The sequence below is a fragment of the Taeniopygia guttata genome, chromosome 9 (genome assembly GCF_048771995.1).
Source record: "Taeniopygia guttata chromosome 9, bTaeGut7.mat, whole genome shotgun sequence".
NCBI lineage: Eukaryota > Metazoa > Chordata > Aves > Passeriformes > Estrildidae > Taeniopygia > Taeniopygia guttata.
The window spans coordinates 16,823,384-16,838,654 of record NC_133034.1 but is presented as its reverse complement, the minus strand read 5'-3'; the positions used below and the strand labels follow the sequence as shown (position 1 = coordinate 16,838,654).

General features: G+C 41.5%; 1 protein-coding gene across 11 annotated transcripts in view; it reads right to left on the bottom strand.

The window, feature by feature from the left end:
• Positions 1-1,404: 1,404 nt before the first annotated feature.
• ARMC9 (armadillo repeat containing 9) overlaps positions 1,405-15,271 on the bottom strand; it is a 55,892-nt gene continuing 42,025 nt past the window's right edge. For 3 of the 11 annotated variants that reach the window (XM_030280887.4, XM_030280886.4, XM_030280883.4), the window contains 5 exons: positions 12,550-12,674; positions 9,039-9,171; positions 5,992-6,161; positions 5,115-5,174; positions 2,303-2,459 (listed from right to left, as the gene is read on the bottom strand). In XM_030280887.4, the coding sequence (XP_030136747.4) occupies positions 2,437-2,459; positions 5,115-5,174; positions 5,992-6,161; positions 9,039-9,171; positions 12,550-12,674 (511 nt within the window). In that variant the 3' untranslated portion in view covers positions 2,303-2,436. Of the gene's footprint in view, positions 2,460-5,114; positions 5,175-5,551; positions 5,660-5,991; positions 6,162-9,038; positions 9,172-12,549; positions 12,675-15,271 lie in introns of those variants that run through there. The other 8 variants (XM_030280888.4, XM_030280885.4, XM_032750142.3 and 5 more) reach the window with 6 other exon arrangements.

Here is a 15,271-nt window from a genome sequence, read left to right as displayed (position 1 = left end):
CACTGCAAGAGGCCTGAGCAAGAAACACACAACCACACACTCTTCAGTTTGTTCCTTTCAGTCCAACTCAGCAAGATGCATTTTGGTTTTCATGAATCTTGATCTGCTGGAGCAGCTGCCACACCTACCAACCACCTTGGGGTGTCTGGCAAGGGGTGGTGAAGTTTTACCTCAACTCATAAAATCAGTGAGGTTTTGGGGTTGTTGTTCCTCACTCCACTCCCCGCAAAAAAAAAAAAAAAAAAAAAAAAAAAAAAAAAAAAAAAAAAAAATTCGTCTGCTCTAATCACTTTTCAAAAGCTGCTCTCCATTTTACACAATCTGATCTAGCATGAACATAGCACAGATCCAACATGAAACAAAGCACTGCTGTAAGATAAAGAAAACTCAGCTACTGGAGCACTCAATACATACATGGTGTTATTCATGTATGCAAATGAACTGCTTAGCACTTCATTCACAGCTTGGTTGTTGATGTTACAGTGCTGGAAAAACCCCAGAATTTCAGAGGAAATTCTGCCTACCCTGGAAAGCCATGAGGTGAACTTTTATGGCTGTTTTCCATTACTGCCTTTTTGTGAACCAGAGGACATTTTCCCATTAGTTGTGTATCAGCTCTGAGCGGAGGCAGATGATTCTAAGCACAAGTCAGAGATTTTCTGTGACTCCTTTGTCTGGTATGGGGATCTGTGTGACAGAGGCCAGCAAGTGCCTGTAGTCACTTCATGTCCCGTGTAGTTTGGGAGCTAAAGCAACACCCATACTCTGGCTGCTTGGTGTTAGGTCAGTGTTACTGAGTAGTAAATTGTAACTTCCACATGAATTGATTGGATTTTAAACTACAGGAGGTCTTCTCCTACAAAACACCCCCATTCTGATTTAAAGTCTATCCAAAGGGGTTTCCTGAACTTGTGTGTGGGAGCCCTTTCTGCAAACATTTGACACAGCATCACTAATCTCAGTGGGTGTGAAGCAACAACATCAGTGAGCTGGCACCACAGAGCAAGAGGCCCAATTCAATGTCTTGTCAGAAGCACAAAGCTTTCTTCTGGCTCTACGGAAATGGCTTTACAACTCTTTACTTTAGGGGAAGGCAGTGTCACTATAGAAGCTGCTTTACCTTTCAGGCTGTGTTCCACTTGTTTGCTCTCCAAAACCAAAGCCTCACCTTCCCTGTTTTCATATTCATTCAAACATTTGTTTCTCAAGTCTCACTAAGGCAAATACACTGTTTGCTTTTTGTACATCTCTGCCTCAGCAGCAGCCAAGTTCCAATGCAAACTGCATTTATGTGTCCTAGCAGCTGTCACATGAAGGGGTGTTACTGAAAAGCCAACCCCCAGTGAAGACTTCACTGTTTCCTGGTTGCTGTTACTGTCGAGAGAAAGAACAAACAGCACTAGCTTTGTAATTCACTGGCAGAACTAACTGCTGCTTTTTATTTAGTGGAAGGATTCCTGATATCTCTTGCCTAGCCAGCACTTCACATGCACCAAACACCGGCACAAATTCCATAAAGACATAAACACTCATTGCTCTGAAGTGAAGAGCATTAAAAAAACAACAAACACCAAAGATGGAGCACAGTTACATGAAAAGAGAAAGCTGCTTCTGATCTGTTCACATTCTCATGGTTTCTTCTATGAATGAAGAAGCAAAGCTCTTCATTCCAGGGAAAAAAAGAGATTTTCCACTCCACAAATGTTAAACAGTAGAATTAACAAAAAAAAAAAAAAATGCAGAAAGAAGGATTAGGAATAATTGCTGCAGATGAAGACCTCAGAGGTGAGCATGGATGGTGCCTTGGGCACTGTAACAGTGTTTTTCATCGGCTACAGGTCAACCAGAAGCTGATAAAATACCTCCTTTTCAGGGTCTGGGGGCCATGCAGATCTCACTCGACACAGGACTGCTCCGGGCTGGAAGGCTCTGCACATGTGGCAGACAGTGTCCCTCTTCAGGCAGATCCTTTGAACACAGACACCTCCCAAACCAGTCACACAGGCAAAATTTTTAAAGAAGCAATTGGCAGGCTGCTTCAGCAAGCAATAAGTAAAAAATACAGTTTCTTGGTAAAACTCCTGGGCTGAGCCTGCATTCTGTTTCCAATGCCATTTACACTGACACAGAAGGCAGAGAGCAAGAGTTTCTTCTCAAGGTGGCAATGTCATTTTAGAGTAAACTATCAGAAAATATCCATCTCCCATGACAGTCCTGAGCTGCTGCTCAGACCTCGAGTTCTAATAACAAGGCCCTTGTCTTAGCCAGTTTTAGAGCCCACAGACACATCCCATCAGATAATCCCAAATCCCTGTGCAAGGCCTGCAGTGTCAACAGCCTCACTCTCCTCTGCAGGTCACCAGTAGAGTTCATTACAGGAAGCTCGCTCTGTCCTTCGACAATGTGACAGGTGATTCTCGAGGAAAGGAACTGTTCTCACTTCTTGTAGGACTGGCTGCCTGCAGAAAAACATCGAGAAAGGGTCTGTCAGCTGAAAGCAGGATTTATTACAAGACAGGAGCTGCCCGAGGGCAACACTTGTACAGGGACACAAACATTGCAAAAAACATGCAGAAAGGCACTTTAACTTGTGATGCTGCAACTCAAAACTGCAGAATGCATTTATGGCAACCCCTTTTCAGGGGATATTGAGAGAACTGAAAGGGCATAACCAGGGCCCAGTTGCACTCCTGACAAAAAAATTCCCCAAGGATCAGAGTGGATTAAACCACACAACCGTGTCCACATGGAACACAGTTGAAAAGGTCTAAATTTGGAGGTGCCTATGCTCCCTGTGGAATTCTGTGTTTCATCCATGCTGCCAGTGTCATCCATGTGCCAGTTTGGAAGTGGAAATCACAGAGGATCCCAGCATGGCTGATTTTATTTGGAGGAGCTTGCTTTTGCTCTAGAGTTCAGTTAACAGCAGGGGCTGCATCTTGGGCAGGATTCTGGCCCCAGGCCTGTAGCTACACTAAGTACCTGGGCTTCCTCTACATTCCTCAGGCATTCCACATATTCCATGCTCCAAAAGGAGCAGTCCAGCTAGTTCAGGCAGGTTTACATAAAATCAACTTGTTTCCAGAAAATACACCTGTAATAAATACTAAAATCAAGCTAAAAATGTGCCTCTAAAATAAGTATATGCAGCAAGTAAAATCAGAACGTCATCTTTTTCTCATTGCGTCCAGCAGCTATAAAAACTTGCATTTCTCCAGAAGTATTAAGAAATGCACAAATTAGTCTTCCACTGGAACAGTCTCTTGATATGTAAAGTCCTACATACCTATGCAGCAGGCAAATGGGAGGCAGCAACTGCTGGAATCTACTGATTACTGGTATCTGTGCATCTGATACCATTTTTGACCTGCAGATGAGTCAGCTAGAAAATTAAAGGAGCAGTAACAACAGAGCTTCACTAGGGAAACGTTAGGGGCTCACTTGCTTCAGAACTCTTCCCTGCATCTTTAAGTAACAGCTGAGAATTACCTTTGAGAACCTCAAGTTTCAGTGTAGGTGATTAAAATCCTTTTTAGTCCTTCAAAAACCTGGTCCTTACAACCTTCATGTAACTCTTCCCACCTATAAACACCTGTGTGAAAGTCCCTGCAGGATGGACAAGAACTAATTGGTGCTCTGTGACAGCAGACAACAAGGCTGGATACATGTACACAGAGTGAGTGGAAGATTAGCTGTTTGCAAAATAATTTATTTGCTATTTTTAGCAGGAAGATGTCAGTCTCAGATTCAATAAAAGAGAGAAACGGAGAATTTCTAACCAGGCAGAAGCCAGGGAAAGAGTTGGAGAAGAATGCAAATAATCTTTTATCTCTCTGTGCGTCATGCACTCTGCACCAATGATGTGGGTTCTTTTCACTTCAGGACCAATGGAATTGGCCTGGAAGAAGCTCTGTATAAAGAGCAATGCATTTCGAAAAAAATTTGAGTTTTTCTCTCAACAGCCTTCTGAGCAGAGTCTGTTCATTCCCATCCTGCCTCAAAAGCATCAGGAAGAAGTTCACATTTAATTGCTGACACTGTCTCGTGGCAGATGTGGACAGAGAGAAAATGATAACCTGGAATCCCAAGTAAAAAATTGGGAGAAATGGTAAATGGACACACAGCAAGTTTGGATGCCTGCTATACATTCAGCATACATTCCTAGCAAAGAGAAGAGGTATAGTGTAAAACAAATAAAACAATAAAAGTTAGAAGAGCTCAAGTATCTGGACTAACAGATCACATATACTGAATCCACCGAGAACCCAAAGTGATCTACTTTAGAGCAATTTAAAAATAAAATGCATTTAACACTGTGCCACTGGAGAAGGATCTCGCTCCAGAGCCTCCTGAAAGCAAAACTGGTCTGTCACATCTTTCCTAGGACACTCTGCCCAGGAGTGTAAAGCTGCCCTGGAGAAATTAGAACATGCAGATTTTTTTGTGCACACAGACACACACACACACACACACACACACACACACACACACACACACTCTGTACTTTTCCTTCCTTCACTAGGGCTTCTTTTCAATGGCCAATGCTTTTGGAAATGAACTGAAACAGGAACCAGGGGCAGACTCTTGGGTGTTAACACCAATTCCAGTCAGGGCAGAACAGTGCTGCTGCCACAGGAAACAGAGAGCACTGATGTCAGAGGTAAAACTCGGGGCACATGCAGCAAAGGTAAAGCTGAAAGAGCTGCATTACCTCAGCACAGGAGTGTTGAAGCAAGGAGCCTCCAGGTCAAAACCTCCTTTTGCCACCAAGAACATTCCCTTCCAATGCCTCACCTGTACTCCCTGAAGAAACCATACCACTTCTCTGCACATGCAACTGTGTGGAACAATGAATGAACAACACAGGAGGCTCAGAATGCTCTTTCCAGCTCTGTTACTGGTTTACTGGGTTATTTAAATTCTCTTCATTTCATTTCCTGTATCTGTAATGAGTAGCTAATGATATACAACATTTTGAGTTTCTTGGGAAGGTATTGACTTACTATGTTTTTGTCAAATGTCTCAAGGTAATAGTTACAGCTGAAGAATAGAGCTAAACATTGCACTGTGATCAAATAATCATCACTAAACTTGTTATGATGCCATGCTCCTACCATTTTCACTGGTGATGGACACAGAGTTGTATTTGAATCCAGCTGTTCCTATCCACACACCTGGGAAAAAGTTTGTTCATTACTGAAGAATGTACATTTCTTCCCCCTCCACTCCAAAAAACTCCACAGTTGACACACCACATGTGTTTACTGAGCATCCAAGATCAATTTTTCCTCTGTACTGAGCTTGTGTTGCCTGGCTCAAAGCAAGTGTCCATCATCTTCCTCCATCCTCAAGTCAAAGCCACCCTCTCTTCTGAACCCCCCAGAGATGAAGTACTTTTTATAAACTTTTGCAGGCCACAGCATGGCCATGTGGCACTTGAGTATCAGTCTCCAGCAGAAAGGAGACTGCCATAAGCAGTACACTGTGCTTGGCTCTCTGCTTACCAAGCTGCCCTGAGCCATCTCCTGAGCTCAGGAGCTGTGAGCTCTACATTGAGGTGGGGTACAAATGTAGAGCACATGACACGTGCTACATTCAGCTGCAGTGCAGACACACCCAGGGATCTGACTTCAAGTTACACAGTGGGATGAACAAATGTCTAAAGAAAAGGAAAAACACTGATGACATCTAGAGAAGGTCTAATCTGAGACTCATAAGCTTCCCCAAAAACTTTTGAGCATTTGGGTCACTTTTCTCCACCCAGAGACAGGACAAAGCATGTCTTTTAACTGCTCACATGACAGCCTGGAAATAGGAGCAGTGCTCAGCAGGATATAATTACATGGTTGTACATCCTGCAGATGACAAATACAATGTCATATACTCCTGGCACATTTGCAGCTTACCACTTCATTCCTGAAGAGTTTCTACAATGCTCCCTACTTTCCCACCCAAGGAATGACAAACAGAACAATGACATTTTCCACTTACTCTGTCTACTCCTTGTAGATCCTGAGGAGCTTGGATGGCTTGATTGTTGGGGTCCAGACTGAGAGAACTGGGGGGCAATGCCTGGGACCTTTCCCTTTCTAGGGCTGGTGCCCTGCCCGTCAGGAGTGCGAGGGATCTTAGGTTTGCTGGTGAAGGCTTGGGTAAACTCACTGGAGCAGGAGAGGGAAAGGGTTAGCAATGCATGGAGAAATATTTATGCATAGTAAGTCTGCAACCAAGTGAAACCTGCAGTACGTGCTGTGACAGCCTGGCAGGTGCTCAAACCTCAGGGAGGCTGCAAATGGAAAGGAACATGGCACCACAGGCACTACCTGGGCCTGAGCTCACTGCACTGCCTCCAACCTGGCTCTATCGACCTGTCCATCCTACCCAAACCTCACTCTGCACAACAGGAGTGAACAGGGTCAGCTAAATTCCCTGCAAACCAGTAACTGATCTTTAGCTTGTTTTCTGTTGTGTTTATCCAGTGACTCGTTCTGGGGTGCAAAAAATACACAGATATGCTACAGCACAGGAACACATCCTTTTAGAGCACAGACACCACAATTTCTTCCAGGTATAGGTCAATCTTGGCAGACATAGGCAGCCTCCCTGGCTCATGTCTGGGATAAGATCTGTAGAATTCCCTGAAGGCTTTGTCAAGAGAGCAAAAAGCTGTGACGGCATCTCTAAAATAAATTCCCTAAACAAACGGGTTCCTTGCTCACACTGAGAACATAAAGCAGGTGCTGCTATTTCACAGTCTGCAAAAATACCATTCTTTAAAATTTAATCAGTAAATGTGTGAGGATACACTGTCTTTCCTTGCCCCCAGCATAAATATAGTTTTCCCCAGTTACAAAAATGGAGGCTACCAGGAAATAGAAAGTCTTTAAAATAATTCTGAATCTAAATTAATGTTTGCACTAGAGTAGATTTTCTCTTGAAATAAGAAAAGGCTAAACTGAAGTAACAGCTACATGAAAACATCATATTTTAAAAGTGAAATGAAAGAGCAAAGGCAGGACATCGAAAAAATAGGTGCTATAAAAAAAAAAAAAATCAGTGATTCAAATAGAAAGTTCCCGTGTTATTAGCTCCATCAAAAGAACCCTTTGTGATCATCAGAAGGGGGTGATTAGGGGGATTTTCAAGACATTTAATCTCTCCTCCTCCCCTGGGAATGCTGCTGAGTCAGTACTGATTAGCCCTCCGAAGGCCCTGCTTCCACCTTGCAGGGAGATTTGAGCAAGTGTTCCTTTTGTATTTTAAATAGCATTATTGTCTGTATTTTGCATATGTATATGCTAAATGTTAAGGGCAGAGACCTGCTAATTGTTCTGCTAAGAACCATCTCTGCAGCCTTCTACCTATGACTATTGCAAGTGCTAAAACTTGTCTCAGCTTCAAATGAGGAGGTGACAGATGGCAGCAGAAACAGATTGGTAAAGCAACACGGAAAAATGAGACTGGCTAGATAAAACCTCAAGGCGTGGACCACAGAGATATTTAAACATCCTTATATCTGCGTAGCAGTGTCATTGTTATTGATTATTTTGTCATTTAACTCAGTCTGACCTGCATCAGCTGGAACAATCATTTGCTCCTGTGGAAATAAAACAGCTGTAGCAGAAATGTCACTACTAAGGTCTCATTCTTCTCTCCAATTTATTTTGCATCCTTTCACTCATCTCTGTTCAGTTAAGTTCTCAATTTATACTGCTAAGGAAGAGGGGAAAGAGAAGTCACCACTTCCACAGCCCAGCTCAGCCCTCCTTTTCTCATACATACATCTTCTAGAAAGGTCTTGGCATTTGCCAAATAGGTATTTGCCTCCAGGAAGGAGACAATTCTTACAGCGGACAAAACTACGAGCAGTGATTTATTAGTCCTGTTTGTTTGGCAAACAAATTATAGTCTGCATCCAGGAGTGAAAGAATGAAAAGGCAGGTCTAGGTATTGCAACACAAACATATTAACAAAAGACCCTTGACACAGAAAACCCTGAGCTCTCTTTGACTGCGAATGGCTGCATTCCTGTATCTGTAACTAAAGGCTGCATTTGGAAATCCAAATTACTGCATGCATGCTGAGGAAACAGAGGGTGAAAAGATATGATCTTCCTCTGCAGGATACTGCACCTGTGCAGTAGACATATGTTTGTGAACAAATACTAAAAATGACTGGGAACACACCTTTTAAATAATAGGTTATGTAGAGAAGAAGCAAAGCATCTCACTAGGGTGGGGGACAAGATGTTGCCAATTTGACTTGCTTCCTGGAAGCAAAGCCTGAAAGATTAATATCCGTATCTCCATCACAAAGCAAACAATTTGGCCATAAATTTGTATGGTCTATTTGTATTTCTATTATGTGCTTAGCTACTGTTACAACAGACAACAGAAATAAAACCAGCAATGCTGGCCCAGAGGTATGACTGCTAAGCACCTCAGTTGAAACCAGTGACAATTTATTGACAATGTGTAATTTCTCAGATCTCACCATGGAAACAGTACAACTGGGGGAAAAAAAAAAACCAAACAAACAACCAAAGCCACATCAACCCCACAAAAAAATCAAAACCACACACTGGCATCTGTAGGCACGAAGGAAACAAAGTTCTAGACACAGAATCTTTCAGAAGTGCTAGAGCTGTAATTGACACAAATAACTAAACACTTCTGAAAAATCAGGTGCATAAAGAGCTTGTAAAAGCTTTCCTTTAACACATCTCCACCCATTCTGCATTTTGTTCTGAACATATTTGCTTTTAAAATTTGTCTACACTGTTTAAAACTTGGCCCAATATAACTAGCCATAGGAAAAAGCTGTTAATGTCTGAAGGACACATGCAGGCCCTGAAAACTTTGGTAGACTTTAGTCCAATTGCTAATTAATTCCCAGTTCTCATCCAAGATATAACATCACAGTTGTACACATCACATATCAAGTAACTTCACAGATTGTCTTTACAGCAGCATGGAATTAGCTGGAAAATCCTGTCAGACTCCTATTACAATTTTAGGTATCCTCTGGATAGATCATACCTGTGTGATTGACCATTTACTTTGTCCTCAGTGAAGTCAGCAGATTGAGAAGATAGGGTATCACCAGCTGGGATGTGTTGGTCCATTCTATGGCCTGATGCAAATACTTCAGATGACTTCATTTCAATTGCTGCTTAAAAAGGAAACATAGTGCAGTGAGGAGTTGTCTCCTTACAGTTTTATTAGAAATACAATCAAGTTGCAGATCTGCTGTATGAAGGAAACTTTGAGGTTTTGGCAGGCTACTGAGTTTGTGTGGCAGAGTGTATTAAGGCTCATCACCTAAGCAAAACAGCTGCAAGTGTGATAATTTAAGCCCTTTGAAGTTGGAAAATAAAACTGGCTACACTATGCACTTGCAATGGGAGAGGAGCATGCAGACCCGCAATCAACACACTTCAGCTATGTCCAACAGCTCATTAAAGCCACAGGAACCCAACCCCTTGCAGTTGTCTGTACATATCCACAGTAACAGGGCCACTGCAGACAAAAAGAAGCGTTTCACACTTCTGTCAGATTCAATTTCTGCCTTACACTAATGGAGAAGTGAAGACACTCAGTTTGCTTAGAACCACAAGGCTACCAAGATGTACAAGTTCAATGAAAGTTTAGGGAAAATCCCTAGCTCCATTCCTGCCATGCTCAGGACAGGCTGCTGTCCTGGTTTGCTCTCTCATGCTGATAAGAATGCATACCAGGGCACTCTCAGACAGGCATTTTGCTGCCCAGCACATGTTCTGTCTGGCATTCAGCATAGTAAGTGTAGGAAGATGACCAGGGTTCATATTTGGGCCACAAGTTTTCTGCCCACAGGAGACAAAAAATAAAAGAGGGCAAGAATTATTGATTCTTAAGCAAAGGATAAAGGGGGAGAGGATGGACCCAGACAAAATCAGACCAGTCCAAGAACAACCAAATATTTCCAGGAGGACATTAAAGAACTAGGCTCATTTTTGGAAAATAAAAAAGGATCAAGTTTCCTTGAGGCTAAACTTAGCCTCCTTGAGATAGCCCCTTGAGGAGACTAATTGTTCACATGAAACTTTTATTCTGTTTTTTTCACTCTTTGTCTCTTACTATTCATTTTGTGACTTGGCTGCATCAAACTCTGAGTCCCAAGGTACTCATGTGATGTTGGGAAACAAATATTCTGAAATAAGCAGGTTCCTGGTACTGCAGAATGACCATTAGACCAAGATCAGAAGTCAATAAAGCATATTTATTGCACAGCAAAGATATTTGGCAGAGTATCATGAAAGCCTCTAGAAGCAGTACCATTATTTTTATACATTTCTGTTCCCTACTTTATCTTAGAAGGCAACAGAAGAGAAATAGCTTATTTTCCATTGCCTTAAAGCCTTTTCAATTTAAATATTACAATCCCTATTGCCTTTTGGAAAAATGGAGATGTTCAAAGACCAAGCTCAATTATAATTCTGCAGAATAAAGTCTTGTCACTGACATAACAACCAGGGGGTCCAGCAGTGCAGTCTCTCTTTTCTCTTCCCTTCCACTTCATTTCTAATTCCCTCATTTCTAAATGTAATTCAAAAGATAAGACAGACAAGCACATATGTCACTGCTACTTGCAAAAACCCAAAACAAACCTCAGGCCATCTTTCAAGCAGCTCAATGTTATTTATACCTTGGATTAATGCTAAGAAAAATTTCCTCACAAATTATTTGTGTTTTTACATGTATAATTCATATAAACTAGCAATATGTTGTATGCTCTGACCGCAAAGATTTTTCTATAGGAAAATAATATAATCCAGTAGTCTTATTAGTAGCCACCTGCATATAATTTTGATTGAAAGCAGATAACAGACTGTTTTAAACAGAGGCTACAAGCAAAGTTCTGACAAAACTAAACATTTAAGCTGGCAGGAATATCTTCAGTATGAAGGCTTTAAATCCATCAAAATCCATCAAAAAATATCCATCAAAAACTAACAACATTTACTTTGCTGACTGACTCGGGCTGCTTGTTTAAACCTCTTCACAAATCCTACAAAACAAACTATCAGACAGCATCAGCAGCACAGCAAAAGTGACAGAGGAGTGAATGCATTTCACTGGAAAGATATCAAAATCTGTTCGCTTGGGCTCGATTGCTGCACAATGCCTTAGGAATTGCATCCAGTTACACTTTAAAACACCAAATAGGAACACCCTTGATAACTACTTGGCTTAATTTTGTTTATGAAGCACAGATATGTAAAAATATGTTCTTTTTTTCCTTCTCTCTGCAGGAAAACTGCCAAGTCAGGATGCTTTTACTTGGTTTACAACCTTTGCTGGTGTGATTGCTGCCCTTGGTTGGCCAAACCCCCAAGCTGTACTCAAGGTGTTGCTGTGCAGTGAGGCTGAGAACAGCAGCTCTCATTGCTACCCAACAGCAAGAACCCAAGTGCCCATTGTGGTCAGGAGCTTCTCCTGCTCCTATCCTCCTCTCCTTCAGCATGTTACATTTTTCAGCTCTAGGCATTACGAAAGCGAATTCCTGTCTGCAAGACCTCAGTTACTTTTCTCAGAATCCTTTTCATTTCCTTTAGGAAATTTAAAAAAATAGAAGAGAAAGTAAAAAGTATGCTATTCCCTTACTGCTTCAAAGCATATTTTTCAGAAAAGAAAAGGCACACTTTGCCTGAACTTATTAATAATTCTGTCCCGGATATGCTGCAAGATCCTTTATCTATGCTGCTGAACATTTTGCCTTAGATCTGTAATTGGAAATGTTAATGAGTCCCTCTAGGAAGGTTAAAACTCCAATGTCCAGTGTTCCATGATCTCGTGGATATCAGAAGTTCAGCAATTGAGTATTTCAGAAGGCTATAACCTTTTAAATTTCATCACATATTTCTGAGCTCTCAGGCCCAGCTGAGTTTGCATTAATTTCAGCTGAAGCTGCAAGGGCAGAATCTTTAGCAGCATCACCCACAATGCAGCCACACATCACGAGGCTGCCCATCCTCCACAGCCCTGGATGGTCTGAATGCAGTTGCAAATCTCAGCAGATAACTGCAGCTGCCTTCCTCTCTAACACTGAGATACAGCCAACAGAGCCTGCAGGTGCCAACAGACAGTGATTCATTTAGATCCAAACAAGGGATATTTGACCAAGCAAGGGGCTTTGCCTGTTGGGAAGTGCACTGTCTCTGACTGCAGCTCCTTCCCTGGGCAGGGGACATTGCAGAGTACCCTTCACACACCGGAAGCCCTGGGTTTGATCCTTGGCACTTCCACAGGAAGCAAGATGGAGCGAGGCAAGTGAGACCATTGGTGTCTGCTGGCCACACGTTCCCCTCTGTGGCCATTCATTCAGCTGGAGCTGAAGTCTCCCGTGTGCCCCAAGGTCCTGCACACTGACCCAGGCTCTATAAACAGAGGGCCATTTCCACACTACACTAAAAGAATCCCCAATCAACAACACACAGACCAGGCCCCCTACACCTGCCCCAGTCAAGGAAGACATCAGCAATTAAGAACAGCACCCAGAGGCAATCCTTACATGAGGGGGAAATGCAGAAGTCAGAAATGCTGGACTGTCTCCCACCACAAATGGAAGAAGAACCACTTGGTGGAGACTGCAGCTTCTCATCCCTATCGTGACAGGAACTGGTACTGTTTTCTGGCCTGGAGGAGAAAGGAGAATGCAAAGTGAATGCTTACAGTATAAAAAGTTTAATCAGAGTAAATTCTAATTTCTTCTAATTGCCTGTAATGACATAGTACACATTGAAATTATTTTATACTTCATATTGCAAACCAGTACTAAGGATGTAATTTTACTACTTGACTATAGCTCCCCCAAACCAGCTGACATCAAACATATTTGAAATTAGCATTTTTTTCCTACTGCAATAAAAAAGGCAAGAAAAGGAAACTGTAACTCCCTGCAGTCTGAAGACCCAAAATACCACCATGATACTTAAAGAAAAAGACTGTAGAAGTGGGTCTCAGAGGTCTTCAATACTTAGATTTTTCAAGGATTTAACATTTGCTTCTGAACATTACAAGGATTTCACAAAAAATAATATACAATTATATAATATACAAAAATAATATACAAATTCACAAAAAGCAATATACAACACAGACTTAAAACAAAGTAGGCAACAAATAAACTCTTGATTTCACAAGTGAAGTAGATCAGTGGGAAACTGAAGCAGCTGAAGGACAGAACAGGGACACAATTGCTTACTAGTAAGCAATAAAACACAGTACAAGTGTGAGGGTGCGAAAAGTGTGTGAAAAGAAGTTGGTAGACATGGAAAGTTTCCCTGCCCAATATCAGGTTAAGGTAACTAAACTACATTTCTAGTAAAAAGGATGCAGGCCAAGAAGGCAGTTAATGATTTCACAGCTAAATCAGTTTCTAAGGAAATAGCTAGCAGAATATTAAGTAGTTCAGGCCCCCTTGAGTGATCTCAGCCAGTGAGTCTTTAAAGAAGGAGGGGAAAATGAAAAAAAGAAAAAGAAGGCAGCTTTCCAGTATTTCCTGACTCCCTCAGCTCCATACAGCAAGAGCTTGTCCATACAGGGATCCCATGACAATTCATCTGAAGTAACTAGAGCCTTGTCTGCACTGGGAAGTCATAGAAAAATTAGCATGAAATGGCTGCTTCATGTGCAGTGGCTATTCTGCATTAATTTTTGGTGTGAATACTTCTATTCAGCACTAAAAATCTTCACTCCCCTCCTGTTTGGACGTATGAACCAACAACTCAGACATGTTATAGTATCTCCTCAACTGCTTGCTCTTTCATGATGTTTTTAAATGCAATATATTACATGAAGTCTCACATAAAGAACTTCAAACAAGTTATGTCCACTTCAATTTTGAATGGAAGCATTTACAAAAATTTTTTATGTAGTTTAACCACTCTGTTGAATACGAGACTTCAGATCATTCAGATGAACTGTCCTGGATTGTATTTGGTAGACAAGCTGTATCCAGGGCAAAAGTGTCTAACATTTTTCATGAGAATTCATATGATACAAGCCACTTCAATTATTTAAACTACAAAATATATCCAGTTCAGATACTGCTTTCAAATTAAGGCAGCTAAGTTTTTATTGTCTTTCTCCAGCAATAATTTCCAAGCGAGTATTTCCTTATTTTAGTAAATGAATTTATACTAAAATTAGAACAGCATAAAATCTATCAAAGCTTGTCCTTTTCTGCTGCAAAATGTAGTTAGAGAATGTCTTAATCTACTCACTGCAGTTTCCTGCACACAAAATAGTTAGGTACAAAGGACAAACTTCTCATTCAGGGTGGTACTCCTTGTTTCCTGCTTAAAACATGGGAGCATCAAACACTCATAGTATTTCTACCATTTGGGCAGAGCAGGAGGGAAATTAATTTTCACATATTTTCACAGTGTTAGATTTCTGCTGTTTACATTTCTCCTCTGTAGTTTGCATAGTGAGGCAATCTGTAAAGGCTGCTTCACACCATCAAACTAACACTTCTCTTAGACCAAGAGCTACCAGAACCAGCATGATAGAAATGTGTTTTTAATTTGTATCCAGCAGTGACCTGAAGTTGTCTTGCAGAGGCACAAGCTGCACAACTGAGAAGATTCAAGTTGTGCAAATACAAAAGTCGCATCACTCCAGGATCCCAGGACATTTAAGTAAACACCCTGCCTGGGTAGATGGTGCTAAAGATAGGCAGCAATCACTTCCAGAGATTATTTCTGATGCAAAAATTGCAGTGCAGTACACGACACTGGGAAATAAAAGGCACTCCCACGGGTTTGACACCATTCTTTTTACTTCCCAGAGGAAAGTAATTTCATTTCCACAAGCTTGGTTTTCCCTCCACTTATAAAGCAAGAATGTAATGCTTAGACACTCCAGTGATAATGATGATTTATTCCTGAAAATATACTTTCTATATGCTGTAAGGCTGCCTGGCAGAGACTGAAATAGTTAATGCCTTAAACATTGTTAGGAAGGAGTTTTGCCCATTATAACACAAACAGTATAAAGAAGCTACAACCACAGAAGCTCCCCCTCCTTGAACATGCCTGGCTGGAACTTTGAACTGTGAGTTAAGCTGCCTAGATAAGATAAATAGGTCATTATGTTCAATCATCTCAGGTCTAGGAAGAAGCAAACAAGGCTGAGAGCAAGGAATGCACCCACAAGAAAGCCAAATGCAGCAGAGACTCATCCCTGGCTGGGTCTGGGGCGAGGGAGACCACAGCCCACAGAGGCCAGGT